We start from the raw sequence: 27,510 nt of genomic DNA, 5'->3' as shown, positions 1-27,510 counted from the left end.
TTTATACTGTCATTGACCACAGTCATATATTGCATCCTATCTAAACATATACTGGCAACCTGAGTTAGCAGTTATCAAACAGTTGCTGTGTAATGATACAGTATATAATGGTATGTGTATTATATGTTACAAAACATGCTTTTGTATACTGCTAAATCAATCTGTTTTGTTGCATAAGATCTCATGGCTTTAGCCAAAATGGCAAATTTGGTGGAACAGGAATTTACAGATTTGAAATTCTGAAAAAAAAAAAAAATAAATGGTAATTTTATTTGTGTATTGGATATTTGATTTCATGAATAGGGGCAACTACCAGTACATAATAATCTGATTAACATACAGTTTTTATGTTCACTGCCGTGGACAGGTTTAGTTTTACGGACTCGATATTGTTCTATGGTGCATCGTAATTTTGAATAGTTTCAAAAATTTTGTAATTACATGTATTTTATGTTGAAAAGATAAAAAGAATTCTAAAATATTCTAGTTGAGAGTTGTAAATTTAATTTATTTGTCTTTTCCTTTATTTAGCCTGGCTGCTTGCAACAATAAATGTGGGTAAAGTTCAACCTTCAGGCTCAGTGAGTCATCTTATAACAGAGGACGAGGAGTCAAGACGTCCGTTTGTTGCTGCTGATGGTGACACTGCGTCAAATTCTTCACAGGAAATTTTGTTCACATTTGCACCAGAACAGAATGGCTCAGTGCAGTATACCAAAACATATGAATCAGAAAACTAGAGTTTAAAGTTATATTGTTATTTATTTGAAATATTTAATGAAAATTTTGAGATGACAAACATGTGGAATTTCCTCTGTCTTCATTGTTCATCAGTTCTGCATCAGTGCACATAAGTATTGGAAAAGAAATCAATTTTGAATACAGTTGAATCAGCTTTAGCAGCCACCTTTATTTAGACTGTTATTAAAAAATTGTTTGTTTGCAGTAACGCGACCCAAAGCTTTTTGTGTGGGTAGGTAGGTAGGCACTTTTTTTTTTGTGTGCATATAATCATATAGGGGGAAAAAAATTCCTCTGACTGGTCAGAAAAAAAAGTTCAGTTGCAGCGATTTTCACGGGTAGGTCGTGTTACCGCAAACAAAAGTTTTTTAATAATAGCCTTAGCAGCAATCAGATTGCCTTTAGCAGCCAAATTTTGTTGCTCCCTAAGCTGACTGCTTAACCTTCACCCTGATAAATTTATAAAATGGACTTGTCCATCTTCCAATTTGGACAGTACCATTAACTGTTAAAAGGGGTGTTTACCAAAAATGTACTGGCTGAATGGCAAACAGTGCAGATCATGATAAGACTGCATGGATGTGATGGCTGATCATGATCTACACTTGTCACAAAGGCAGAATCAGTCGTGTCCAGCATGGTAAAGGTTCATAAAGGTTTGACTGTATTATTATCTGTAATAATCATGCTGGGTTTTACTTCAGAATCAATTCTTGTTACGCTGAAATATTGCTAAAGATGCCGTAGTCTAAAATATAGGCTGAACTTGGCATATTATGATTTACAGTTTGTTACAGATAACTTGTTCAACGTATGGTCTTATCATTGGAAACACAAAAGCCTAAGAACTGGGCCTACTGGTTATAAAGCTAAGTTAGGAGAACCAGTCACAAAAGTCGCATCATTTAATTGGTTGCTTCTAAACTCAGTCTTGAAATTGACCAATGGCAAGTTGTCATTTTGAAACTGGTCTCCAAGAACAGTTTTATAACCTTTGTACTTTTTTTACCCATATGTTGGACTAGGTCAGATGCTGCTATTGATATTTCTATGGACTTTCATTAAATAAAAATGTCCCTGTCACATACCCCAAAATTGAGAACTGACTATTGATATGATTTGTTGAATAACATATCATGTAAAATACCAAAAATAGTAAATTTATATAATCTTAACCAATCCGTTTTTTTTTACAATTTTTCTTCAGTCGCACATATCCCTTTGTTGAATAGCATATGGAGGCCAAATGCCCACTGACATCTACACTTTTCTAAAGTGACAACTCAAATGTCATCATTTAGCCAGACACCTGTTTAAATATTTTAAATTCCACAGAAAACATTGATTTTGACACAAATTTTATGATATTAAATTATGTATTTTTTTTTTAATCCTCACACATTTTTAATTTCTCATATGAATCTCAGTGTTTCCCTACACTTTATTCAGCCAGTCATATATGGGTTGATTCAGTAACAACGTCTTGCCATAAGGAACTATTTTGCCAGATGAGAATACTATAGATCGGGTGATATTTACAAAGATTTTATTACATTGAGAGCGATTCAAATTCAAAACTTGTGAAAATTTCAAGAAGCATTATCTCCCAAAATATAAATATCTAGGAAGCATGAAAACATTAAATCATATGATAAAAGTGATGTTATAATTACCAAATCTAATATGCTTGTCGCTGTTAAAACACTCTTACACTAGTCACATTAACGTGCAGTGACACCAATGATTTTGTTGCGCTCAAGAAAGAGCGCTTCTATATTTTATCTACTATTTTAGATTAAAGGCATATTAGAATCGAAATAATTTATAGCAAAACCGTGTTTTAACAATATTTATACACTCGGGCGGTAATAAGTCATACAAATCATTTCACTCGGGCTACACCCCCGTGAAATTATTACGCCCGACGTATAACCGCCCATTATGCATAAACAAATAGTGTTAAAACACTCTTTTGCTATAAATTATTTCTTAAACCTACAATCTATAGTAGTTGTAAAAGTTCCAGTATTGATAAACTGTATGACTAAGGTAATTTTACATGTGGGTCAACTTCCATATAAAGGATATATTTATTTTTTTCAGTATAATGTAAATTATAAATTTGTTGTTGATGGTAAGAATATTGTGATATTATAATTGTTCCAATCACAGATGTTACTTGTGTTTTCTATTATTGTCTTTTTTTCTTGATATAATTATGTATTTTTAAGGGGCCACATATAGATAAAGCTTTTTTAGCTCACCAGAGCACGTAGAGCTTGTGATGAGATTTTATGATCGCTTGATATTCGTTGTTATCAATTGTTGCAAGTGACATCTCCTAAACAACTGGGTCTGTTTCAACCAATTTTCACAGGAATGTTCTTTAGGTGGTCCTATACCAAAATCTTTTCAAATTCCATTCCATGCAGAATTCTGGTTGCCAGGGAAACCAAAATGAAAACTATAAACATATTCTTCTCAAAAACTGTAAGGCCTAGAGCTTAGTTATTTGGTGTGTAGCATTGTCTAATGGTCTTCTACCAAATTTATTCTGAATATGCCCCTGGGGTCAAAATTGGCCCTGTTCCATGATTCACTCGCTTTACATAGCTTTGTATAAGAAATTTTTTATAAATATTCTGGTCTAAAATTTCAAGGCGTCCAGATTAGAAATTTGTCATTTAGCATTGTGTAGTGTCCTCAACCAAATTTGTTCCAATAATGTCCCTTGTGTTCAAAAATAGCCCTGCTCAGGAATTCACTTGTTAAGCCTCGAGTTTTATAGGAAAATTGAAACTCTATTTTTCTGAAACCTTAATGCCCTGAGCATAGATATTTGTCATATAGCGTTGTGTAGTGGTCCTCATCCATGTTGTTCAAGTCTTGCCCCTGGGGTTGAAACTGGTTCATCCCTGGGGTTCACTTGTTTTACATAGACTTACCGGTATAAAGAAAACTTTTTGTCTAAAACCTAAAGCTTGGAGCTAAGATATTTAGCTTGTAGCATTGTGTAGTGGTCCGCTACAAAGTTTGTTCAGATGGTGCCTCAGGGGTCAATTTGTTTTGCATAGATTTATATAAGAAAAGCTTTAAAAATCATCTTGTCTGAAACATCAAGGCCTAGAATCTGAGATATTTGGTGTGTAGCATCTACCAAGTTTGTTGAAATCATATACCCATTTGAGTCAGGTGAGCAATATAGGGCTATTAATGCCCTCTTGTATTGTGAATACCTCAGGCTATTGTTATAACTTTTCTTGGTTTGAAACACAGACTTAAGTGTTTGATGATGGTCAAGAAGATACATTCACAGACCTGTTAAGTTTGTATTCTAAAAAGGGGACCAAAATATATGGAACGAGATACCAATATCTCTATGGATTTTTATGCCCCCGAAGGGAGGCATATAGTTTTTGAACCGTCTGTCCGTCTGTCGGTCCGTCGGTCTGTCAGTCTGTCGGTCTGTCAGTCTGTCCGCAATTTTTGTGTCCGGTTCATATCTTTGTCATCGATTGATGGATTTTCAAATAACTTGGCATGAATGTGAACCACAGTAAGACGACGTGTCGCGCGCAAGACCCAGGTCCGTAGCTCAAAGGTCAAGGTCACACTTAGACATTAAAGGATAGTGCATTGATGGGCGTGTCCGGTCCATATCTTTGTCATCGATGGATGGATTTTCAAATAACTTGGCATGAATGTGTACCACAGTAAGACGACGTGTCGCGCGCAAGACCCAGGTCCGTAGCTCAAAGGTCAAGGTCACACTTAGACGTTAAAGGCCTTTTTTCATGATAGTGCATTGATGGGCGTGTCCGGTCCATATCTTTGTCATTCATGCATGGATTTTAAAATAACTACGCATGAATGTGTGACACAGTAGGACGACGTGTTGCGCGCAAGACCCAGCTCCGTAGGTCAAAGGTCCTAAACTCTAACATCGGCCATAACTATTCATTCAAAGTGCCATCGGGGGCATGTGTCATCCTATGGAGACAGCTCTTGTTTTATCAAAGATGCTATTTATAGCATGTCTTCAGATTTATGTGATTTTTTTTTTAGATCGAGAAAGCTTTATCATATATAAATTATTGTAATAACAAAGTGAAAACTGTTAGTTTATGTTAGTTCTTGCTCCAAATGAGAGGCATATAATACCAGAATGTAGCGAATGCATCCTCCACCTGTATGTTAGCTCATTAATTCATCCATTTACTAAGACACTAGGCTATAACTTTTAAACACTTAAAGTAAACTTTACACAAATTTCAAGCATGGTGAGAATGTGTGTTGGGAAGGTCTTATATCACAGGTAATGGTGCTCCACTGATGTACTGGTGACATGTAAGTCTGTTCAGGTGAAACTGTGCATACTTCAAACACAATCCAATGTATGTCATACCCAAAACTGCTTGAGATAAATATCAGTGGAACATAAAACATTCCAAACTTTACACATAATGCATATTTTCCATTGGAAACATCTAGTAAAATTTTGTTTCTTCTATGACAAAGTGAGTTACCTAAACAGGCACTGTCAATTAGGCAGCATTACTTGAACGTGCTCCTCATTTGGGATCATGCTAATTCATAGGAATTGAAAATCTGCTCATTGCCTATAGGTTCATTGAAGGAAATACTTTAATTTTGGAAAGTAAAATTTAATAATTATTTATTGACATATCTGCATTATTTTCAAAGTGTATTTTGACATATTTCTGAAAGAATGGTGCTTTATCAGGATTATTTTATATAATCTAATGAAAGATAATTGAACCATGCCATGAGAAAACCAACATAGTGGCTTTGCGACCAGCATGGATCCAGACCAGCCTGCGCAGTCTGGTCAGAATCCATGCTGTTCGCTAATGGTTTCTCTAATTACAATAGGCATTGAAAGCGAACAGCATGGATCCTGACCAGACTGCACGGATGCACAGGCTGGTCTGGATCCATGCTGGTCGCATAGCCACTGTGTTGGTTTTCCCATGGTGTGGCTCAATTTAATTTACATTACATGGGTTTGTAAAATGTTGTGGAGTCAGACAAGTTCATAGGGATGGTTGATTTTAAACAGCATTAATGTTACTGTTTTAATATGTATATCAGTACTTGTGAAATTGTTAATATATTACATCTGTATATATAGAGAAAATTTATATTTACGTCAGTATGAGTTGTATTGTGTTTTAGTTAGTAGTAGTACACTTTAAGGTCACTCTATAGTACATGTTTAACTGGTAAATAATGCTCCAGTGGTGTTACTGGAAAAGTAAAGGGCTGAAATGTTCACATATTAAGATTAGTGTAATATTGTCCCCCAAAAATGCAATTTAGTGTTGTGTTTATCATGAAAATCAGTATGGTGATTTTAATGCTACTGTTTTTGAGAAGTAAAATCAAGCTGTGATTATGTCTTATTGCCACTTTTTGAGATAAAAAAAATCAGACTTTATAACTTTCTTATGTTCTCTCTCTGTATCATTTGTTGCTGTAGATTTGCAGGCTTTCTTAAACCCTTACCCTGCTAAATTTCTATAATGAACTTGTCCATCTTTCAATTTGGACAGTACCATTAACTGTTAAAAGGGGTGCTTACCAAAAAGATAATGACTGAATGGCAAACAGTGCAGATTATGGTCAGACTGCATGGATGTGCAGTCTGATCATGATCTACACTGGTTGCAAAGGCAGCAGCAATCTTGTCCAGCATGATAAGGGTTTAACTTCACTTTCAGTTGGGTTTTTAGTCTCTTATTGGTATTTCACTGGTAAGGATTCATGGGTTGCCCATGTCAGTTTTTATGCCCCCGAAGGGAGGCATATAGTTTTTGAACCGTCTGTCGGTCTGTCCGCAATATTCGTGTCCGGTCCATATCTTTGTCATCCATGGATGGATTTTCAAATAACTTGGCATGAATGTGTACCACAGTAAGACGACGTGTCGCATGCAAGACCCAGGTCCGTAGCTCAAAAGTCAAGGTCACACTTAGATGTTAAAAGTCATATTTCATGATAGTGCAATGATGGGCATGTCCGGTCCATATCTTTGTCATTCATGCATGGATTTTAAAATAACTACGCATGAATGTGTGGCACAGTAAGATGACGTGTCGCACGCAAGACCCAGGTCCATAGGTCAAAGGTCCTAAACTCTAACATCGGCCATAACTATTCATTCAAAGTGCCATCGGGGGCATGTGTCATCCTATGGAGACAGCTCTTGTTTCATCTGTTTGTCACACTACCTGTCTGCCCTTTAGTCATAGATACTGGATTCTGCCTTAACTTATAACTATACATTGGACCTTCTGAAACCAGGGTCATAGATAGAAAGTTATATGTAGAATATGCATATCATTTTGTTTTGTCCATTCATCAGTTCATCCCTTTTTGGTCACAAAAATTAAATCATGCAATAACTTTAAAAGTACACCAACTTTTTAAGTGAAAAAATTTATTATAGATGTTTGGTGGTTAGGACAATAGGCAGGGGGTTCAGTTTAGTTCCACTATAAGAAAAAACTCCCCTATTGGTAGGGGACTTCTGTTGCTGGACAGTACTCGTTTTTTTCCAGATATTTTTTACCCGTCGGTGATATTTTTGTTGAAGTTGTTACTGGTATTGTTTTTGTATAGGTTGAATATATAAAATTTAGATTTTAAGTATTGTTGATTATGTAATGATCTTACTTCCCACATTGTAAATTTCTTAAGCTTAATGTATATATTATTTAAAATATGCAGCTAGATTAAATTGTTGCAGGTTCTTGTTTATTTAAGTGTCCCTTTTCATTCATGACATGTTACATTAATAAAAATGTAAGAAAAAAGCCCATTTCTTTTCAATGACTAAAACATTCATAAATTAAGTTCAAATACCAAAGTATCTGAGTGTCAGGGTAATCTACAAGTTCTTCCATTGTACTGCATCCCTGTGTTATTCTAGCCTTTCAGTGTACTGTTTTCCTCTGTAATTTTAGCCTCCCAGTGGTTTTTTACCACTGTTATTCAAGCATTCAAGTATACTGTTTCCCTCTGTTATTCTAGGATTCCATTGTACAGTTTCCCTCTGTTCTTCCAGTGTACTGATATTATGGCCCCTTTTGGACTTAGAAAATCAGATTTCTTGGTTAAGTTTTGCGTTCAGGTAAACTTTTCTTCTTAACAGTCAAAGCTATTGCTTTAAAACTTGGAGAATTTATTCACCATTAAAAGCTGACTCTGCACAGCAAGTACCATAACTCCATCCTGCTTTTTGCAAGAATTATGGCCCCTTTTGGACTTAGAAAATCGTGGGTAGGACAATATTTCTATTATACAGAGACAAAAAAATCAGATGAGGGTCTGCACCCGCAAGGCATGTGCTCTTGTTTGAATGATTATTTACTGATTTAGTTATTACTAGTGTTCTGTAGTGATGAGTTATATACATTGTTAAATGTATGATTTCCCTGATTGTTAATTATATCAAGATCTGATTTGTTTATTGAATTATCATGAATGACTAATTTAAAATACTTATTTCATGTTACTGTCTTACTTCAGGTTTACTTGTATTTTCCTATATTACAGTCGAATTTCATTTGCTCCAACTCGGACAATATGAACATTCCTTTCCTCAAACTCATCATAAGGCCCTTGCAAAATCCCTGTATGATATATATTCTTTGGTAACTTGAATAACCGCAAACAAATTTTGCTGGTCTTGTCAATTCGAGCAAACAAAGTTTGACAGTATATTGCTTTGCAGACAAAAGTATTAAGGTTGTGTAATATTTGTGGTTGTTTAATTTCCTCATGCATTTGCGAACAGGGCAATGCACTTATTTAAACTACTTTTGAATATTAAATAACATTGTCTATAAACTTACGGCCTTCAACATTCATGAAAAGAGCAACATGCTTATTTAAAACAGGATTGTTCCAAAAAGTATGGATGCCTATAACTTGCAAATTCTTTACAATGCAAATATATCTGTTGAAAATCTAATTGCAAAATGAAAGGCATACACAAATTATCTAAATGCAGGAAGTAAAAATACCTGATGCATAAAACATGACTGTAATTACAGTGCTTTTATTGCCATATAAAATCTAAATAAATGTAGATTTCAATACTTGATGTTGATGAAACATTTTTCACCAAATTTTAGACGAGGTATGGGTGATTGTACTTCACTGGAGTAACTCCGCTACAACAAAAAATCCAGCACAGTGTATAATATTAAAGCAAAAACATCCAAATTTTTCATTGAAAACATGCCTCTTTATCATTTCTTTCAAAGCTATGATTGTAAATGTTGAATGATATTAGTGATGTGAAAATGACTAAACAATTTTCATTTTTATCAACTGAAGTTTAAATGTAAATAATTTATGATTATGTTGTTTAGATTATCAGTTTTTCAAAATACTTGACCCTCAGCACTTGTGGTTCAAGAATGGCTGAAATTCCTTCATTTGAGTTTTTCATCAAACTGCATTCTTCCAGACAGTGCCTGAAATAGTGCCAAAGAAAGGCACTTGAGGTTTTCCTTAGCCAATACAGGGTTCATTATATTCATAGACAGTACATGATCATAGAGGTCAGTACATAATATATTATTCCTTTTATATGCCAGTTGTTTTCATTGAAATTCATCAAATTTATGTATTTAGTATTATTACTTAAGCTTGTATGTTTCATTTGATTGTATGTTCACCATGTACAGTTTCGCTATTCTCTACTTGTGGAAAAGCAATTTTCTCTTATGGCCAAAAGATGCTGAAACAGCATACAATGATATGTAATTGCACAAAAATTGCCGATTGTCATTATGGGTGCACTACCTTAAACTCAATATTGTTTGTCATTATGGTTTCACTACCTTAAACTCAATATTGTTTGTCATTATGGTTGCACTACCTTAAACTCAATATTGTTTGTCATTATGGTTGCACTACCTTAAACTCAATATTGTTTGTCATTATGGGTGTACTACCTTAAACTCAATATTGTTTGTCATTATGGGTACTCTACCTTAAACTCAGTATTGTTTGTCATTATGGGTGCACTACCTTTAACTCAATATTGTTTGTCTTTATGGGTGCACTAACTTAAACTCAATATTGTTTGTCATTATGGGTGCACTACCTTAAACTCAATTTGTTTGTCATTATGGGTACACTACCTTAAACTCAATATTGTTTGTCATTATGGGTACACCACCTTAAACTCAATATTGTGCCAGCAAATTAGAAATAACTTCATTTTCATATTGCCACTTAAACAATGGGACCAGTTTTAGTACATTTATATTCAGTATGAAAAGGGTTTTCATAAATTATTGTACAAATACATTGATTTCCGTAGGTAATTATGATGAATTAAATTCTCGACAGTGTACATAGCTTTCATTGCAGTAGATAATACTTGAAACCTGAAAAGGGCATTAAAATTGGACTTGATGGACATTCTGTCTTACAGATTGACTTCACAGATGTTCTTGGGAAACAAAATGTTCAAAATTTAAATCTATCCCTTACCCTGCTAAATTTCTTTAATGAACTTTTCCATCTTTGAATTTGGACAGTACCATTAACTAATTGACCTTACGCCAGATAGCCTGTAGCCACGCCTACCAGTTTTCAGGGGGAACAATTCATGCTAGGCCCGACAAATAAAGGAATCAAATTGCGACGGCAGAAATATTTTGCCGGACATTCTAGTTGATTTCGGGGTACGCTACCTCAATTCACACGTATTTCTAAAGTGAAAAGACAAAACACAAAACACGTTAATAAGTGGATGTTCTGTAGCGAAACATAAATTCTACAAAAAAAACAACGATACGTCGTTGTTAAAAGCCGGGAACTGCACCCGAGTATGAGGAAAACTAAACAAGGCAGGGGGCCGAGTGGAAAACACGTACAAAAGAGGGAAATCTCTGAAACCATTATAGCTGATTTTGTGGAGTTTTTTTTAATTGTCCGTTTCTTTTTCATTATAGAAACGTCAAATTTCGATCTCCCGGAAATCATGTAGGGTATGACTATTTTAAGCAGACTAGAACATCGATTTTTATTAATTAAGGTTGAAATCAGACTGTGGATTCTGAATCCTATTTCAAAATAATTAGATAAATTAAATAAGGTAATTTACATGTAAAAATTGTCACTTGTGTTATTTAAGAAACGTCGGATTTCGAAATACCGGAACTCATTTAAGATGCTCATATCATTGTTCAACATTATTCAGATACATAGCATTTAATGTCTAATACTTAGACATGATGTGTTTTAAGTATAAGTAAAGAAAGTTCTCTTATTAGAATTAAAACGTGTAAATGATAAATAAATAAGATATAGTCAAAGGCGATGATATAGTCCATACTCATATTTCAAGACATATACCGGCGCATCGCAGCTTAAAACAATGTTTGAGCCTACCAAATTTCTTTATAAAGTATACAGAATGAATGTATAATTTTTTGTTTAAGAACATATCTTTTTTATACGAAATATGCTATTTTTTCTGGAATTTTAGACGAAGTTTACCCTGTCTATTAAAATGAAATTTAGAACGAAAGCACACACCGAATGCTAAGTCAAAACTTTGAGCGCCTGAAAAATTGTTGATTAGACTCATTAAAAATAATCTTATATTAATCATAGTTTTTTATCATATTTATTATTTGTTGTATTATCACCCAGGTATGACTTAACATACACCAGTGGGAGATTGATGTAAACCTTAAATCATGTTTCCGGTACATTAAGGCATAATATTTACACGTTACCATTCAAATAATATAGAACATCAAATACTTGTGTCTTATCAGTACATACCAGTTACTTTGGTAACTGGTGGAATATCTTTACTATTGAAAAAATAATACTAGGCACTTTTGGTAAATAAGGAAGTTAATTTTCATAGAATTTTACACTGATTTAAATGAAATAATTAAAACGTTATAACACAATGAGTGCTAAGTCGAATTGCTTTGTTTTTAAACACTCTTATAAGATTTTTAAGATCAACTATTCTTGAGGACGTCCACAGAGCCAGATACATCGTTGACAATATTCGAGGTCTGAGAGTGGATTTGGAAAAGGGAAGCGCTCTAGTATTACACTCTCTTCCCTGTGTCTGATGTAAAGGTGTCGTAACGTCACCTTTTTACCATTTTGGACGATTTTTCGGTGGTATTTATATTCTTTGACTGGCGAGTCCGGCACTAAGTTTGACGGACAAAATGGCGGCTAACAACAAGGCTTATCAGTTCTGTTATCTGATTGGTCAGTTGGAACCTGTCAATCAACACTGGCGTAAGGTCAATTTGGACAGTACCATTAACTGTTAAAAGGGGTGCTCACCAAAAAGATACTGACTGAATGGCGAACAGTGCTGATCATGATCAGACTGCATGGATGTGCAGGCTGATCTTGATTTGCACTAGTCGCAAAGGCAGAATCAATCATGTACAGCATGATAAGGGTTAATCATCATTTCACGGATGTTACACTTGTACCAAAGGGATTGAAATGAAATATATTTGTTTCCTTTAGTGTTTTCCTCTTCAGGATGTACATTGTTTTGATTCGATTTTCCTAAAGTAGAGGTGGTATATTTAACTAGTTGAATGATGAGATGGAGGATGGGTAGGATAATTATTATATTGTAGAAATATCTATATATGAGCCGTGCCATGAGAAAACCAACATAGTGGGTATGCGACCAGCATGGATCCAGACCAGCCTGCGCATCCACGCGGATGCGCAGGCTGGTCTGGATCCATGCTGGTCGCAAAGCCACTATGTTGGTTTTCTCATGGCACGGCTCATATGTGTTTGATCTACCTTTATTGGTAGCCAGTGGCAACAAAAAATGACAGAACCACTTAGGTGTAAAAAATAAAACATTAAATTAAAAAATTTAACAAAACATAAAATTGGCAAGTTAAACATCTTAACAACTGATTTTAGCAGTTTAGAATCTGTACATGCTTAATTTCTTTTGAAGGCACTAATTTTTGCCCATTCAGATTTTCTACAATCATGGATATCAACGCTAAAGCTGATACCAAACAAACAAAACTTACGTTTCTATAGTAATATTGTATTTGTGTGTCAAATTACATTTATAGTGATGTTTTTCACTAGTCATTTGTGTATATGAGCAGATATTTCGCAAAAAAATGTAACCTCATTTCAGATTCTCCATTGTCAAATTCTATGTATTATTAAATTGTGTTACTTATAATGTTCTTTTTTTCTGAAGATCCACAGAAATCTCCAAAGCTTTTACAGCTTCTAGTTCAGATGAGTATTGAAAAGTCAAACCTCTACAGAGGAAAGCAAAGATGTGGTTGTTATTTGCTTTATTCATTGCAAAATCAAACACAGATCTGTTGGCTTGTAGTTCACAGTTGGATTTAAGTACAAGTTTCTTTTCCAGTTAATATTATCATACCAGATTTATATAGCAGTTGAAGAAATGGTATGATCAGCCTTGAAATTTTGCAAACTAATGCATGGAAGGAGATCCAAACAAAGCAAGTCCCCAACCTGGAGGAATACAGTTATACAACAGTTGTAAAAACAAGAGCTGTCTCCATAGGATGACACATGCCCCCGATGGAACTTTGAATGAATAGTTATGGCCGATGTTAGAGTTTAGGACCTTTGACCTACGGAGCTGGGTCTTGCGCACGACACGTCGTCTTACTGTGTCACACATTCATGCATAGTTATTTTAAAATCCATGCATGAATGACAAAGATATGGACCGGACGTGCCCATCAATGCACTATCATGAAAAATGACCTTTAACATCTAAGTGTGACCTTGACCTTTGAGCTACGGACCTGGGTCTTGCGTGTGACATGTCGTCTTACTGTGGTACACATTCATGCCAAGTTATTTGAAAATCCATCCATCGATGACAAAGATATGGACCGGACACGCCCATCAATGCACTATGCTTTAACGTCTAAGTGTGACCTTGACCTTTGAGCTATGAACCTGGGTCTTGCGCGCGACACGTCGTCTTACTGTGGTACACATTCATGCCAAGTTATTTGAAACTCCATCCATCGATGACAAAGATATGGGCGTGACAAGCCCATCAATGCACCATTCTTTAACGTCTAAGTGTGACCTTGACCTTTGAGCTACGGACCTGGGTCTTGCGCGTGACATGTTGTCTTACTGTGGTACACATTCATGCCAAGTTATTTGAAAATCCATCCATCGATGACAAAGATATGGACCGGACATGAAAATTGCGGACAGACCGACAGACGGTTCAAAAACTATATGCCTCCCTTCGGGGGCATAAAAATAGTGGTGGAAATAACCAAAGTCTTTAACCAAAAATTGTTTAGTGGCATGTGACCAAAAAACGCCAGTGTCTTGTAATGTAAAAAGTTGTGTGGCCTGTGATCTAGATTTACCCAGAAGCATTTAGTGATATGTAATCTTAATTAGCACACTGTAATAGAACGGGGTCATTATGAAAGTACTAAACGATAAATGTTAGCAGAGTAATAATATGCTTCAAGTGACTCGACAATTCTGGACATCCTTGAATGTAGTCTGAATCCTTGTCAAAATGGTGCTAAGTGTATAGATGGCATCAACCCATTCACGTGGGTAATCCTGGCTTTATAGGAAGTATGTGTAAGATAAGTAAGTGCTGTGTTGCTTCCTAAATATGCAAGCTAATAAAACCAGAGCTAGCACTAAAGGTGATGAATGTACCCCCCTCATGCACTGACAAAGTACATTGCAATTTGACACACACAAGATTGCATAATTATGTGGACTGTATGTATACAGTATAGTAATAAAAAACAAAGTCCCATAACTATGCAGAATATTTATCTAAAAGAACGTAACATGCACCATGCACAACTAGGGTTGGTACTGATCACTTTTGTGAAGTTTCATTAAATTATGTGCAAGGGTTCGGAAGATCAGGCGCGCACAAGATTGCATATGCAGACTGTATGTACATTGTATGTTAACAAGAAACAAAGTCCCATAACACTGCAATTTTTGTTGTTGAAAGAACCTAACATACCCCATGCACAACTACTGTTGTTACTGATCACTTGTGTGAAGTTTCATTAAATTGTGTTAAGGGAATAAGAAGAGATGGTGCGCACAAGATTGTGTCTATGTATATTGTATAGTAACAAAAAACAAAGTCCCGTAACTCTGCAAATTTTTTTCTGAAAGAACCTAACATGCCCCATGCACAACTACTGTTGTTACTGATCACTTGTGTGAAGTTTCATTAAAATGTGTCAAGGGGATGAGGAGAGATGGAGCACATAAGATTGCGTCTATGTATATAGTATTATAAACAAACAAGAGCATCGCCTTGCGGGTGCTGACGCTCGTCTGATTTTTTTTGTATAATAGAAATATTGTCCTACCCATGATTTTCTAAGTCTAAAAAGGGCCATCACTCTTGCAAAAAGCAGGATAGAGTTATGTTTCTTGATGTACAGTGTCCACTTACGATGGTGAAAAACTGTTGCAAGTTTTAAAGCAATAGCTTTGATAGTTTATGAGAAAAGTTGACTTAAACATAATATTCAACCAAGAAAATGATTCTTAAGTCCAAAAGGGGCAATAATTATTGCAAAAAGCAGGATGGAGTTATGTTGCTTGCTGTACAGGGTCAGCTTATGATGGTGAACAAGAGTTGCAAGTTTTAAAGCAATAGTTTTGATAGTTTAAGAGAAAAAGTTGACCTAAACATAAAACTTAACCAAGAAATCTGATATTTTCTAAGTCCAAAAGGGGCCATAAATCTTGCAAAAAGTAGGATGGAGTTATGATTCTTGCTGTACAGGGTCAGTTTATGATGGTGAACAAGTGTTGCAAGTTTTAAAGCAATAGCTTTGATAGTTTAGGATAAAAGCTGACCTAAACATAAAACTTAACCAAGAAAACTGATTTTCTAAGTCCAAAAGGGGCAATAATTCTTGCAAAAAGCAAGACAGAGTTATGCTTCTTGATGTACAGGGTCTGCTTATGATGGTGAACAAGTATTCCAAGTTTCAAAGTAATATCTTTGATAGTTTAGGAGAAAAGTTGACCTAAACATAAAACTTAACCAAGAAATCTGATATTTTCTAAGTACAAAAGGGGCCATAAATCTTGCAAAAAGCAAGATGGAGTTGTGTTTCTTGCTATACAGGGTCAGCTTATGATGGTGAACAAGTATTCCAAGTTTCAAAGCAATAGCTTTGATAGTTTAGGAGAAAAGCTGACCTAAACATAAAACTTAACCAGGCAACGCCGACGCAGACGCCGATGCCGACAACCGCTCAAGTGATGACAATAACTCATTTTTTTCTTCAAAAAATCAGATGAGCTAAAAAAACAAAGTCCCGTAACTCTGCAATTTTTTTTTCTGAAAGAACCTAACATGCCCCATGCACAACTACTGTTGTTACTGACCACTTGTGTGAAGTTTCATTAAATTGTTTCAAGGGGATGAGGAGAGATGGAGCGCACCAGATTGTGTCTATGTATATAGTAGAGTAACAAAAAACAAAGTCCCGTAACTCTGCAATTTTTTTTCTGAAAGAACCTAACATGCCCCATGCACAACTACTGTTGTTACTGATCACTTGTGTGAAGTTTCATTAAATTGTGTCAAGCGGATGAGGAGAGATGGAGCACACAAGATTGTGTCTACGGACAGACAGACAGACAGACAGACAGACAGACGGACAGACAGACAGACAGACAGATAACCTGAAACTAGTATACCCCTCCTTACAACTTTGTTGTCGGGGGTTCAATTAGAAGTCCCTGAAATCCCTAAACTGATGGTTATAATGTTAAAGTTGCAGTGGACCAGTCAGTTTTTGATAACAATGTCATTAGTATCTGCAGTGTATATTTGACTATATTTCTACAGAATTACTTAATCAGTTACAGAAATAATGTTGCCACACATTTTCTATTTTAGCTTTGTGAGGAGTGCTCAAGATTTTTAGATGAACTAGATTTACACTAATATTTCTGAACATATAAACACAGATAAAGGACAAACATTTTAAAACTTTATTTACCTAAATCATGTCACAAGAATTTTTTACAGTTATCTCTAACCTTTTAGATTTAAAAACAAATAAACATACACAATGTACCGTTAAATTAAGAGAAAGTAAAATCCATGTTATAATAATTTAAAAGAGAAAATCTGCTATTATTTTCCAATATTCTAGATGCATAATCTATAGCAGAAATTAAGTCGTATGAAGATACAAGTTTTGAAAATTTACTTTTTCTGCAAAAGAAAAAACAGTTTTTTAGTTTTTTGGTGTGGTTTTTTTTTTTACACAATATATATTTTTTAAAGTTACCACATAAATTGCAAAAGTTGTATTATAACAATGTTTAGCTTAAAACAAAAGAACTTCTTCTGCTGATGCACTGCTGTTAAATTCTAAAACTTTCAATGAATTTCTGGAAACAATCTGATGTTGTTAGAAAAAATCTGTATTAATTTAAATTTTCCTTTTTTTTGCTAGATTCCTTTTCAATCCCATTTTCTATGTAATTCACATCCAGTAAGGATTAGAAGTGACCCAATGACCTTTCATCTGATTTTTAGCTTTATCACTGGATGTGAACAATGACTTGTAAGCCGTACTAGCTTTTGGGTCTTTTTGTATACTTCCAGGTTTGTGTAGGTCCATTTTGTCATTCAAATTTCTGACTGTGCTCCCATTGGTCAGTTTTTGTTTAGAATCTTCAGCTGTGAACTTTGACCCTTTGCTGCCATTGGTAAGTTTTGAATCTCCTTTGTTCCCATTGGTCAGTTTTGAATCTCCATTAAAGCCATTGGTAAGTTTGGAATCTGTTGCATCCAGTTTTGCCTTTTTACTTGAACTTGGCCCACTCTCTGCATCAGCAGCAGATGATGATGTGGCAGTTTCACATTTCTGTTTCTTTGACTTCTTTGCTTTCTGTTAAAGAATTTAAAATTCTAACATTCAGGACAATATCAAACATAACTTGCATTCCACCAAAAGAAATTAAAACAGATTGTGACAATCGGCTGTGCAGTATTGTATGAATAGAAATCAAGACTCTTGGTCTGTGCAGCACAACTACTGATTATCAAGTTGTTGCTATGGGTGACTTTCTGTTAAGACAACTTGTTCTCAATTGCTAACAGAAATATTTTAGTAAAATATAAAACATGTAATCGCAACATACACATTCATTCTAGCTCACTTTGTACTGAAAGATCAATACGTTAAAATATCACTACTGAGTCCATTTCCTGTGAAGAGCAGTACAGCTGCCTTACAAATTACAATCGTGTCCACAGCAGAATTTGAATCCATGACTTCAGTGTTGAATGAAAAACATCTTATCTAGTCCTTTTTCACAACAACCCATTTTTGAAACTTCCCAAAACAAGCATAATGTGTAAATACCTTGTCAAGTTTTTGCTGTAAACGTCTCTCCTCCATCCGTGTATGTAATGCATCTAACTCATCATCACTACCATTCAGTGGGATTATATCATTCTCTGTAAACACTTTACCACACTAGAACAAAAGGAGAGTTTTCTATATTCTAAATTCCTTACAATGGTTGTAAAAGAAGGTGGCAAATACATCTGGCTGCAAAATTTAAGATACCTACGAAAAAGTATAAAATCTGAACTCAACAGGTCAATGTAAATTTGTACAAGTGACTGCTGCTTCCTAGTTAGAGGAATTAGCTGTTATTAATAAATAGTTTGTTATAACTTCACTGAAACGCATCCAAAATCATACAAGTCTAAACTATGAAGTTAAGTAAAAAGTAACCTTAATACATGTAAATCAGTGAATTCACAATACATGTGTGAATCTTTAATTGAATCTAACAAAGTACTACTAAATACACTGCAATAGCAACTAAAATAAGATGTTTAAGTCTTTACTCACTTTATGACAGGTATCACCTTTGACCTCTTTCAGTGCCCTCTCTGACAACACACATCCACAGCTCCATAGGTAGGAAAACCTGTAATGAAATGATTTCAACTTTAAAATTTAATGCACTACAAACTATGGAACTACATGATACCAATGTTAGAATGCTCTGATTGTCACTAGAAGTACAGAATGTATGAAATATATATGCAAAGGGAGCACACAATACATGTATGACAAGTGAATGACGTATTGCCATGCAATACAAAGTCCCCTACTGGAAGGCGCCTAATTTTTTTCTACTGCAGTATAACATAGTATATATTACCTGAACTGATATCTGTCAATGATGTATAAAAAATATTGTACTATATATACAATATGTTATAACAAAACACTTGGATTAAAATTTGCAGATTTAAAAACCTACAGTTGTTTTCATATGGAATTGTTTGGCTAATTATAAAAATGTTATCATATAAGTTATTTATAGTAACAACAAATGGAATTAATCAAAAAAACAAAAAACAAAAACGTCTATTATAAGTCCATACAAAACTCTAGAGATATGTCAAAATACATCTAAAAATTCGATGTAACATGCATGTTGTACCACAGAAAAGTGGTCTCGATTTTTCACTACAGCCAGTAATAAAAAAGTAACAATATAATCTATTTATAGTTAAACAAAGGGAGGTAATTCTTAAAACAAGTGTGCCTCATGGCGGTGAACATTTGTGCCAAGTTACATCAAAATCCCTCCATGCATGTAGCAAAATTTCAAGGCTGTATCTTAAAAAACAAGAAAGTAGGTCAAGGTCACAGTCAAGTGACATCATATTACTTGGGGTCATCAGGTAATTATAATTAAACAGTCTTGGAAATAGAATCAGATGATTTTTTTAAGTATTTTTCCTATATAACTCACATAATAACTAAGTGACCCCAGGGCGGGACCTCTTTTAACCCCAGGGGCATAATTTGAACAATTTTCATAGAGGACTACCAGACGATGCATCATACCGAATATCAAAAGCCTTGGTCGTATGGTTTCAGACAAGAAGATTTTTAAAGCTTTTTCCTATGTAAGTCTATATAAAACTTGGGACCCTAGGGCAGGGCCTCTTTTCACCCAAGGGGTACAATTTGAACAATTTTTGTTGAGGGCCATAAGACAATGCTACAAACCAAACATCAAAGGTCTAAGTGTTGTGGTTTCAGACAAGAAGATTTTTAAACTTTTTTTCCTATATAAGTCTATGTAAAACTTGGGACCCCCGGGGCGGGGCCACATTTGACCCTAGGGGGATAATTTGAGGAGCACTAGATGATGCTACACACCAAATATCAAAGCCCTAGGCCATGTGGTTTTGTACAAGAAGATTTTCAAAGTTTTCCCTATATAAATCTATATAAACCATATGACCCCCGGGGCAGGGCCATATTTGACCCTAGGGGGATAATTTGAACAATCTTGGTAGAGGACCACTAGATGATGCTACACACCAAATATCAAAGCCCTAGGCCATGTGGTTTTGTACAAGAAGATTTTCAAAGTTTTCCCTATATAAGTCTATATAAACCATGTGACCCCTGGGGCGGGGCCATATTTGACCCTAGGGGGATAATTTGAATAATTTTGGTAGAGGACCACTAGATGATGCTACACACCAGACATCAAAGCCCTAGGCCATGTGGTTTTGGACAAGAAGATTTTTAAAGTTTTTCCTTTCAGTTGCCATGGCAACCAGAGTTCTGCATCGAATTCAATTCTTTGAACAATTTTGAAAGGGGGCCACCCAAGGATCATTCCTGTGAAGCTTGGTGTAATTCTGCCCAGTGGTTTTCAAGAAGAAGATTTTTTTAGAAATTGTTGACGGACGACGGACTACGCACGACGGACGACGGACATCAAGCGGTCACAATAGCTCACCTTGTCACTTCTTGACAGGTGAGCTAAAAACAAGAAAGCAGGTCAGTAGGTCAAGGTCACAGTCAAGTGATCCCTAATCGCTTGGGATCATCAGGTAATTATTTTAAACAGTCTAGGAAATATGATCTGATAGTTTTTGAAGTATTTTTCCTGTATAACACATATTTATAATAAGTGACACTGAGTGCGGGGCCTCTTTTCACCCCAGGGGTATAATTTGAACAAATTGTTAGAGATCAACCAGGCAATGCTACATACCAAATATCAAAGGCCTAGACCTTGAACTTTCAGACAAGAAGGTCTTTAATTTATTTTCCTATGTATATTTATGATAAACTTGGTACTCTCAGGGCAGGGCCTCTTTTCACCCCAGGGACATAATTTGAACAATTTTGGTAGAGAAACACTAGGAAAGGCAACATAACAAATATCAAAAGCCTAGGCCTTCCAGTTTCAGACAAGAAGATTTTCAAAGTTTTTTTTCCCATAAGTCTATGTAAAACTTGAGAACCCCTGGGGCAGGGCCTCTTTTCACCCCAGGGGCATAATTTGAACAATTTGGTAGAGGACCACAAGGCAATGCTACATACAAAATCTCAAAGGCCTAGGTTTTGTGGTTTTAGACAAGAAGATTTTTAAAGGTTTTTCCTATATAAGTCTATGTAAAACTTGTGACCCCCGCAGGGAGGGGGGGGGGGGGGGGCCTCTTTTCACCCCAGGGGCACAATTTGAACAATCTTGATAGAGGACCATAAGATGATGTCACATGTGAAACATCAAGGCTCTATGCCTTGCGGTTTGGGACAAGAAGATTTTTAAAGTTTTTCATTTTGGTTGCCATGGCAACCAGAGTTCTGCATGGAAATACCGTACAACTGGTTATTTCTGCGGGTAGGTAATTTCTGCGATATTTTGCGGGTCTCTTCCAGCCACAAAAAATAAATTCGCAAATATTTCGTAGTTTCGTATATCAGATCGCCCGTTTGTTGCCTCTTTTTACCTGTGTACTTGAAATTAGAGTATAAACAGTGTCAAAATGAATTAGTGAGTGGTGGTGAAATATATTTGTATTTTAAATGAAGATTTTAAATGTGTTTCAGGGTATTGTGCAGTAACTGTTGAACTGAGTGCATGTACATTATCGTAATACATGTAATACATAGCATTTTAACATGTGTGTTTTTAACTGTATGCATGAAATAAATTTTAAACCTTGTAACTTGTACCTCACTATACAGAGCCATGCCCCAAACATTAAAGCAACTCTCCACAGATAAACGCAGAAATCAAATTAACCTCTCTACAGATATCCGCAGAAATTAAAATCACGGAAATTAGTATACCCATTTTCATTCCCAAAACGCAAAAATTTGCACCCGCAGAAATAACCAGTTATACTGTAAATTCTTTGAACAATTTTGAAAGAGGATCACCTAAGGATCATTCCTGTGAAGTTTAGTGTAGTTCTGCCCAGTGGTTTTCAAGAAGCAGATTTTTTATAAAATGTTGACGGACACAAGACGGACGACGCACAACACACGACAGACACTGAGCGGTCACAAAAGCTTTTCACCCCAGGGGCACAATTCGAACAATCTTGATAGAGGACCATAAGATGATGTCACATGTGAAACATCAAGGCTCTATGCCTTGCGGTTTGGGACAAGAGGATTTTTAAAGTTTTTCATTTCGGTTGCCATGGCAACCAGAGTTCTGCATGGAATTAAATTCTTTGAACAATTTTGAAAGGGGATCACCTAAGGATCATTCCTGTTAAGTTTAGTGTAGTTCTGCCCAGTGGTTTTCAAGAAGAAGATTTTTTTATAAAATGTTGACGGACACACGACGGACGGCGCACAACAGACGGCGGACATTGAGCGGTCACAAAAGCTCACCACGAGCCTTTGGCTCAGGTGAGCTAAGAAGTCCTGTTGACCTTTGATCTCCAATTGTGACCTTGACCTTTGAGCTAGGGTCCAGGTCTTGCGCATGACACGTCGTCTCATCATGGGGAACATTTGTGCCAAATAATATTAAAATCCCTTCTTGGATGAGAGTTACAGACTGGACACGAAATTGCGGACGGACGGAATGACAGAAAAGCGCATTCCTATAGTCCCTGAAACTGGTTTCCAACCAGCAGGGGACTAATAAACTCTGTGAATTTTATATTTTTGTGCCCATAAGAAGTATAATGAGTGGTTTACTATATATTCATAAATAAATAACAGCAGTATAGAATAACCGTGATAATTTGCTACATCGTTTTAACATTTAAACCTACTTGTGCATGCCATTCATTTCCAGCCCAACAACAGGACAGATATATTTAGCATCTTGTGTGTCGATGTAAGCATCACCCTTCTCTGACTTGGAATTAGAGTAGTTACGGTTCTCTGTCAGGTTCAACTGCTTCAAGTCCTGTAATCACACCAGAAATCACTACACTGACATTGCAATATTGTTTGGATACATTAAATTTTAACATTATTTTCCTTTTTAAAGAGAAAATTAACCCTTACCTTGCTAAATTTCTATAATGAACTTGTCTATCCTTCAATTTGGACAGTTCTGTTAACTGTTAAAAGGAGTGCTTACCAAAAAGTTACTGGCTAAATGGCAAACAGTGCACATCCATGCAGTCTGATCATGATCTACACTGGTCGCAAAGGCAGAATCAATCATGTCCAGCATGATAAGGGTTAAAATATGTACCTCATCTATAATTTTGTAATCATTTTAAGCACTATCAAGATGAAATGAAATAAGTGTGTGCAGGGCTTTTCATCAGGAAACTGGGGAGAGGCCCTGGCCTTTAAAATCGGGAAATTCATACCCGATAATTGCTCAGTTTGGGAAAAGAGCATTTTATTGAAACAAAGTCTTTTTTTCCTTCTGCAAAAGAGGTATGTAACAGAGGACACAATTTGGTGGTTTCCTTATCATAAATGAGCTCATTGCTTCCTAGTTGAATATAACTGCAAAAAAAATTTTTTTTTTTTTTTTTTTTTTTTTTTACATTTTGGGAAGTTCCTCTGCCACAGTTGGGAAAAATTACCTTATTTTCAATTGGGAAGTGGCCGAATATCGGCCTCTGATATAATGATGAAAAGCACTGGTGTGTATTTACTAAATACATACTATTTCTGTGAACCTATCTACAGTGATTGTAATACATTTCTTATAAATGAAAACAGATCAAAACTGGCTCAACTGGGTATGTATGACCATATCTCAACATGTCAGATGAGAGTTAGTTATTGTGAAATTAGAAATTTTTGTGAAGGACTAATTTTGTGGATTGCATGGTTCAATGAGTCAATCCAAATAAATGAAATCCATCAAACAAATTTCTCACTTATTTTGTGTTCAAAACTTAAAATTCATATATATCCTCACAAAACATCCGCTTTGGTAAAAACAGGAAAAATTGTGTGTGTTTTTTTAATGGTTTCAGAGTAAACTTAAGGATTGATTTCCAAGAGGTAAAGAATGAAATCCGTTAGTCTAGTGTGTTGTGTGACTGATTTTCAGTTAACACATCTAATATATGTACTGAAGCCTAGGGTGTTATGTGGCTTGTTTTCAGTTAAGGGAACTACTTTTTGTACTGAAGCCTAGTGTGTTATGTGGCTAATTTTCATTTAAGACGACTACCGTTACTAAACGTACTGAATCCAAGTGTGCTGTTTGACTGATTTTCAGTGAAGAGAACTACAATAAAATCTGAAGCATAATGTGTTGTGTTGATCATTTTTAGTTAAGAGACTACTAAATGTACCGAAACGTACTGTGATGTGTCACAGTGTGGCTGATTTTCAGTTAACAAGACTAATATACATGTATGTACTGAAGCCCAGCATGGTGTATAGCTCCTTTTCAGTTACGAAAACTAATGTACTGAAGCCTAGTTTGATGTGTGGCTGATTTTCTATAAAGATATGCGCTGACCTTTAAGCCGCGAAGGTGTTCAAAACTTGGTGCACATTCAAACTTTGTTCTGTCAATCAGAAACTCAAGGGCTGATTCTTTATTGTACAATCTGAAAATAGATAAAGATACCACAGTTACTTGTTTGTAAGTTTTAAATAAAGCATTCTTTTAGAACTTCTGTTTATCTTTAATTTTCTTGGGGCAACAGTGCTTTTAGTTCTGTACTATGGCCCATAAAGTAAGACAAAACTAAACTTACACTGATGGCACAGATACAGGGTAAACAGTCTTAATATTCAACAGTCTGAATTAGTTACAAATCTGGTATAATACGTAATGATACCAGTGGCACATGGGAAGAAGCAGTTTTGATTTTTGGAAGACTTGTGTCTGTATTACATCAACTTCTCAGGTCTTGCAAGGAAGATGACCATGAGTGCATTAAACTATCTTTTTGTTGCTTTGTAAGTTTCTGGAGGACGATGTGCATACTTTCATTTAAAAAAAAAATACGGTTAACTAACCACAGAGAGAGAAAAAACATCCCATACCAATCCCCACCCACTAAATTTTCTTATATAAATTCATTTTTATCCAAACAACAACATGGTTAGATACTTCAAAATAGAACATGAAAGAGTCAGATTGCCTCTTATTACACAGGTTTGACAGTAGTCAAAATGAAAACAAGTATTCGTACACAAAACTACATAAAAATGCACTAAGCAGTCTTTTATCTGTTTTCAGTTAAATTATTTTTGCTTTAACTCCTGTTTATCCGCTGTAATCAGCAATATGAATTCAATTCAGAATCATTTCAATGGAATTTTAATGTGTTATTATATAGGTATACTTTATCACTGTAAGTCCATTAACCAGTGTGATATTAAAGTTACATACTGGTACACTTATAGCATAACATAGTCATTAGATGACAAAAAAATTAAAGCAGCTTACCCATACAGTTTTTTTAGTAAAGACTAGATTAAAACACTACATTAAAAAAGATATATAAAGGAAAAAATAATAACAAGAGGGCTATAATGGCCCTATATCGCTCACCTGTTATCACTGCACTTAAGGACAAGAAATTGAAGAAATTTAACCAAAAAGAAAAATAAAATCAAGTGACCCCTGGGGCGGGGTCAATTTTGACCCCAAGTGTCATGATTTAAACAAATTTGTAGAGGTCCACTAGGCAATGCTACATGCGAAATATCTAAGCTCTAGGTCTTCTGGTTTATTTTTAGAAAATTTTTGAAGATTTTCCTATGTAAAATCAAGTGACCCCTGGGGCAGGGTCAATTTTGACCCCAGGGGTCATGATTTGAATAAATTTTGTAGAGGTCCACTAGGCAATGCTACATGTGAAATATCTAAGCTCTAGGCCTTCTGGTTTATTTTTAGAAAAATTTTGAAGATTTTTCTATGTACAATCAAGTAACCCCATGGGGCAGGGTCAATTTGATCCCGGAGGTCATGATTTGAAATTTTTTTGTAGAAGTCTGCTAGGCAATGCTACATGTCAAATATCTAAGATCTAGGCCTTCTGGTTTATTTTTAGAAAATTTTTGAAGATTTTCCTATGTAAAATCAAGTGACCCCTGGGGCCGGGTCATGATTTGAACAAATTTTGTAGAGGTCCACTAGGCAATGCTACATGTGAAATACCTAAGTTCTAGGCCTTCTGGTTTATTTTTAGAAAAATTTTGAAGATTTTCCTACGTAAAATAAAGTGACCCATGGGGCGGGGTCATGATCTGAACAAATTTTGTAGAAGTCCACTAGGCAATGCTACATGTCAAATACCTAAGCTCTAGGGCTTCTGGTTTATTTTTAGAAAATTTTCCTATGTAAAATCAAGTGACCCCTGGGGCGGGGTCAATTTTGACCCCGGGGTCATGATTTGAACAAGCAAATTCGATGAATTGGTATCCCCCGCCAAAAGGGTTTGTGGTCAGGAATGGCAAAAAAAATATATCTGGCAAAAAGTTAAGGATGTTACCAAGAAGCAAATAATTTCATTTGTCAAAATCAATTGAACAGAAAATGAATGCTATTTTTTGGTTGGGGAAGCGGGGGCTAGGTGAGGGTACAAAACATTGATTATTGTCATTGATCATCAATATTGATTATTGAAATATTGATGGAAAAAAAAAAAAATGAAAAAAAAAAAAAAAAAAAAAAAATGGGGAGGGGGGCGGAAATGACTTGGTGGAGGAGTGAGGTGGGGGAACAGTACAACTTTGCATGTTGATAAATATTCATGGAAGGTTTGAAAATAATAATAAAAAGGAAAGCATTTTTTTTTGGGGGGGGGGGGTGTTGGGAGGGGCAGGGGCAGTGACGAAGGCAAGGTGGTGACAGGTGTGGGTACACAACTTCGAATGTTTACAATAAATGTTCATGGAAAAGAACGAAAAAAGTTTTATGAAATTCTACCAATTGGTTGGTTTGTTATGTACAAATCTGTAGATTTTCAAACGATTAAAGGGCAATAACTCTAAGAAAAATTGACCAATTGAAAAAAAAAAGACAGACATCATCAAAGTATGTTGGTTCATATTTATTTTAAGTTTCATGAAATTCCACCAGCTTGTTACTGAGAAATGGCTGCAGATGTGGATTTTTCATTAAATCAAGGGCAATAACTCTAAGGGAAATTGACCAATCCAAAAAAAACTTGATGGGCATCATTGCAGTATGTTGGTTCATATTTATTTCAAGTTTCATGAAATTCTACCTGCTAGTTACTGAGAAATGGCTGCGGACGGACATTTCTGGGAATTTTTCATTTTATCAAGGGCAATAACTCTAAGGGAAATTGACCAATCAAAAAAAAAAAACTTGACGGGCATCATCGCAGTACGTTGGTTCATGTTTATTTCAAGTTTCATGAAATTCTACCTGCTAGTTACTGAGAAATGGCTGCGGACGGACACACGCACGCACACACGGATG

At 35.5% G+C, this 27,510-nt stretch overlaps 2 protein-coding genes across 3 annotated transcripts in view; one reads left to right on the top strand and one right to left on the bottom strand.

Moving 5' to 3' along the window:
* The window catches only part of LOC128555779 (NIPA-like protein 2), a 44,607-nt gene extending 31,619 nt beyond the window's left edge, over nucleotides 1-12,988 (top strand). For both annotated transcript variants that reach the window (XM_053539283.1, XM_053539282.1), the window contains one exon: nucleotides 532-12,988. In XM_053539283.1, the coding sequence (XP_053395258.1) occupies nucleotides 532-740 (209 nt within the window). In that variant the 3' untranslated portion in view covers nucleotides 741-12,988. The remainder of the gene's footprint in view (nucleotides 1-531) is intronic.
* A 3,810-nt stretch (nucleotides 12,989-16,798) lies between these two features.
* LOC128555780 (replication termination factor 2-like) overlaps nucleotides 16,799-27,510 on the bottom strand; it is a 31,515-nt gene continuing 20,803 nt past the window's right edge. Inside the window, exons 3-7 of the mRNA XM_053539284.1 lie at nucleotides 24,568-24,658; nucleotides 22,901-23,037; nucleotides 18,696-18,774; nucleotides 18,198-18,311; nucleotides 16,799-17,720 (exon numbers count right to left, since the gene is read on the bottom strand). Of these exons, the coding sequence (XP_053395259.1) occupies nucleotides 17,313-17,720; nucleotides 18,198-18,311; nucleotides 18,696-18,774; nucleotides 22,901-23,037; nucleotides 24,568-24,658 (829 nt within the window). The 3' untranslated portion in view covers nucleotides 16,799-17,312. The remainder of the gene's footprint in view (nucleotides 17,721-18,197; nucleotides 18,312-18,695; nucleotides 18,775-22,900; nucleotides 23,038-24,567; nucleotides 24,659-27,510) is intronic.

The sequence above is a fragment of the Mercenaria mercenaria genome, chromosome 3 (genome assembly GCF_021730395.1).
Source record: "Mercenaria mercenaria strain notata chromosome 3, MADL_Memer_1, whole genome shotgun sequence".
Classification (NCBI taxonomy): Eukaryota; Metazoa; Mollusca; class Bivalvia; order Venerida; family Veneridae; genus Mercenaria; species Mercenaria mercenaria.
The sequence above is the reverse complement of the archived record's forward strand: the minus strand, read 5'-3'. Positions and strand labels throughout refer to the sequence as shown.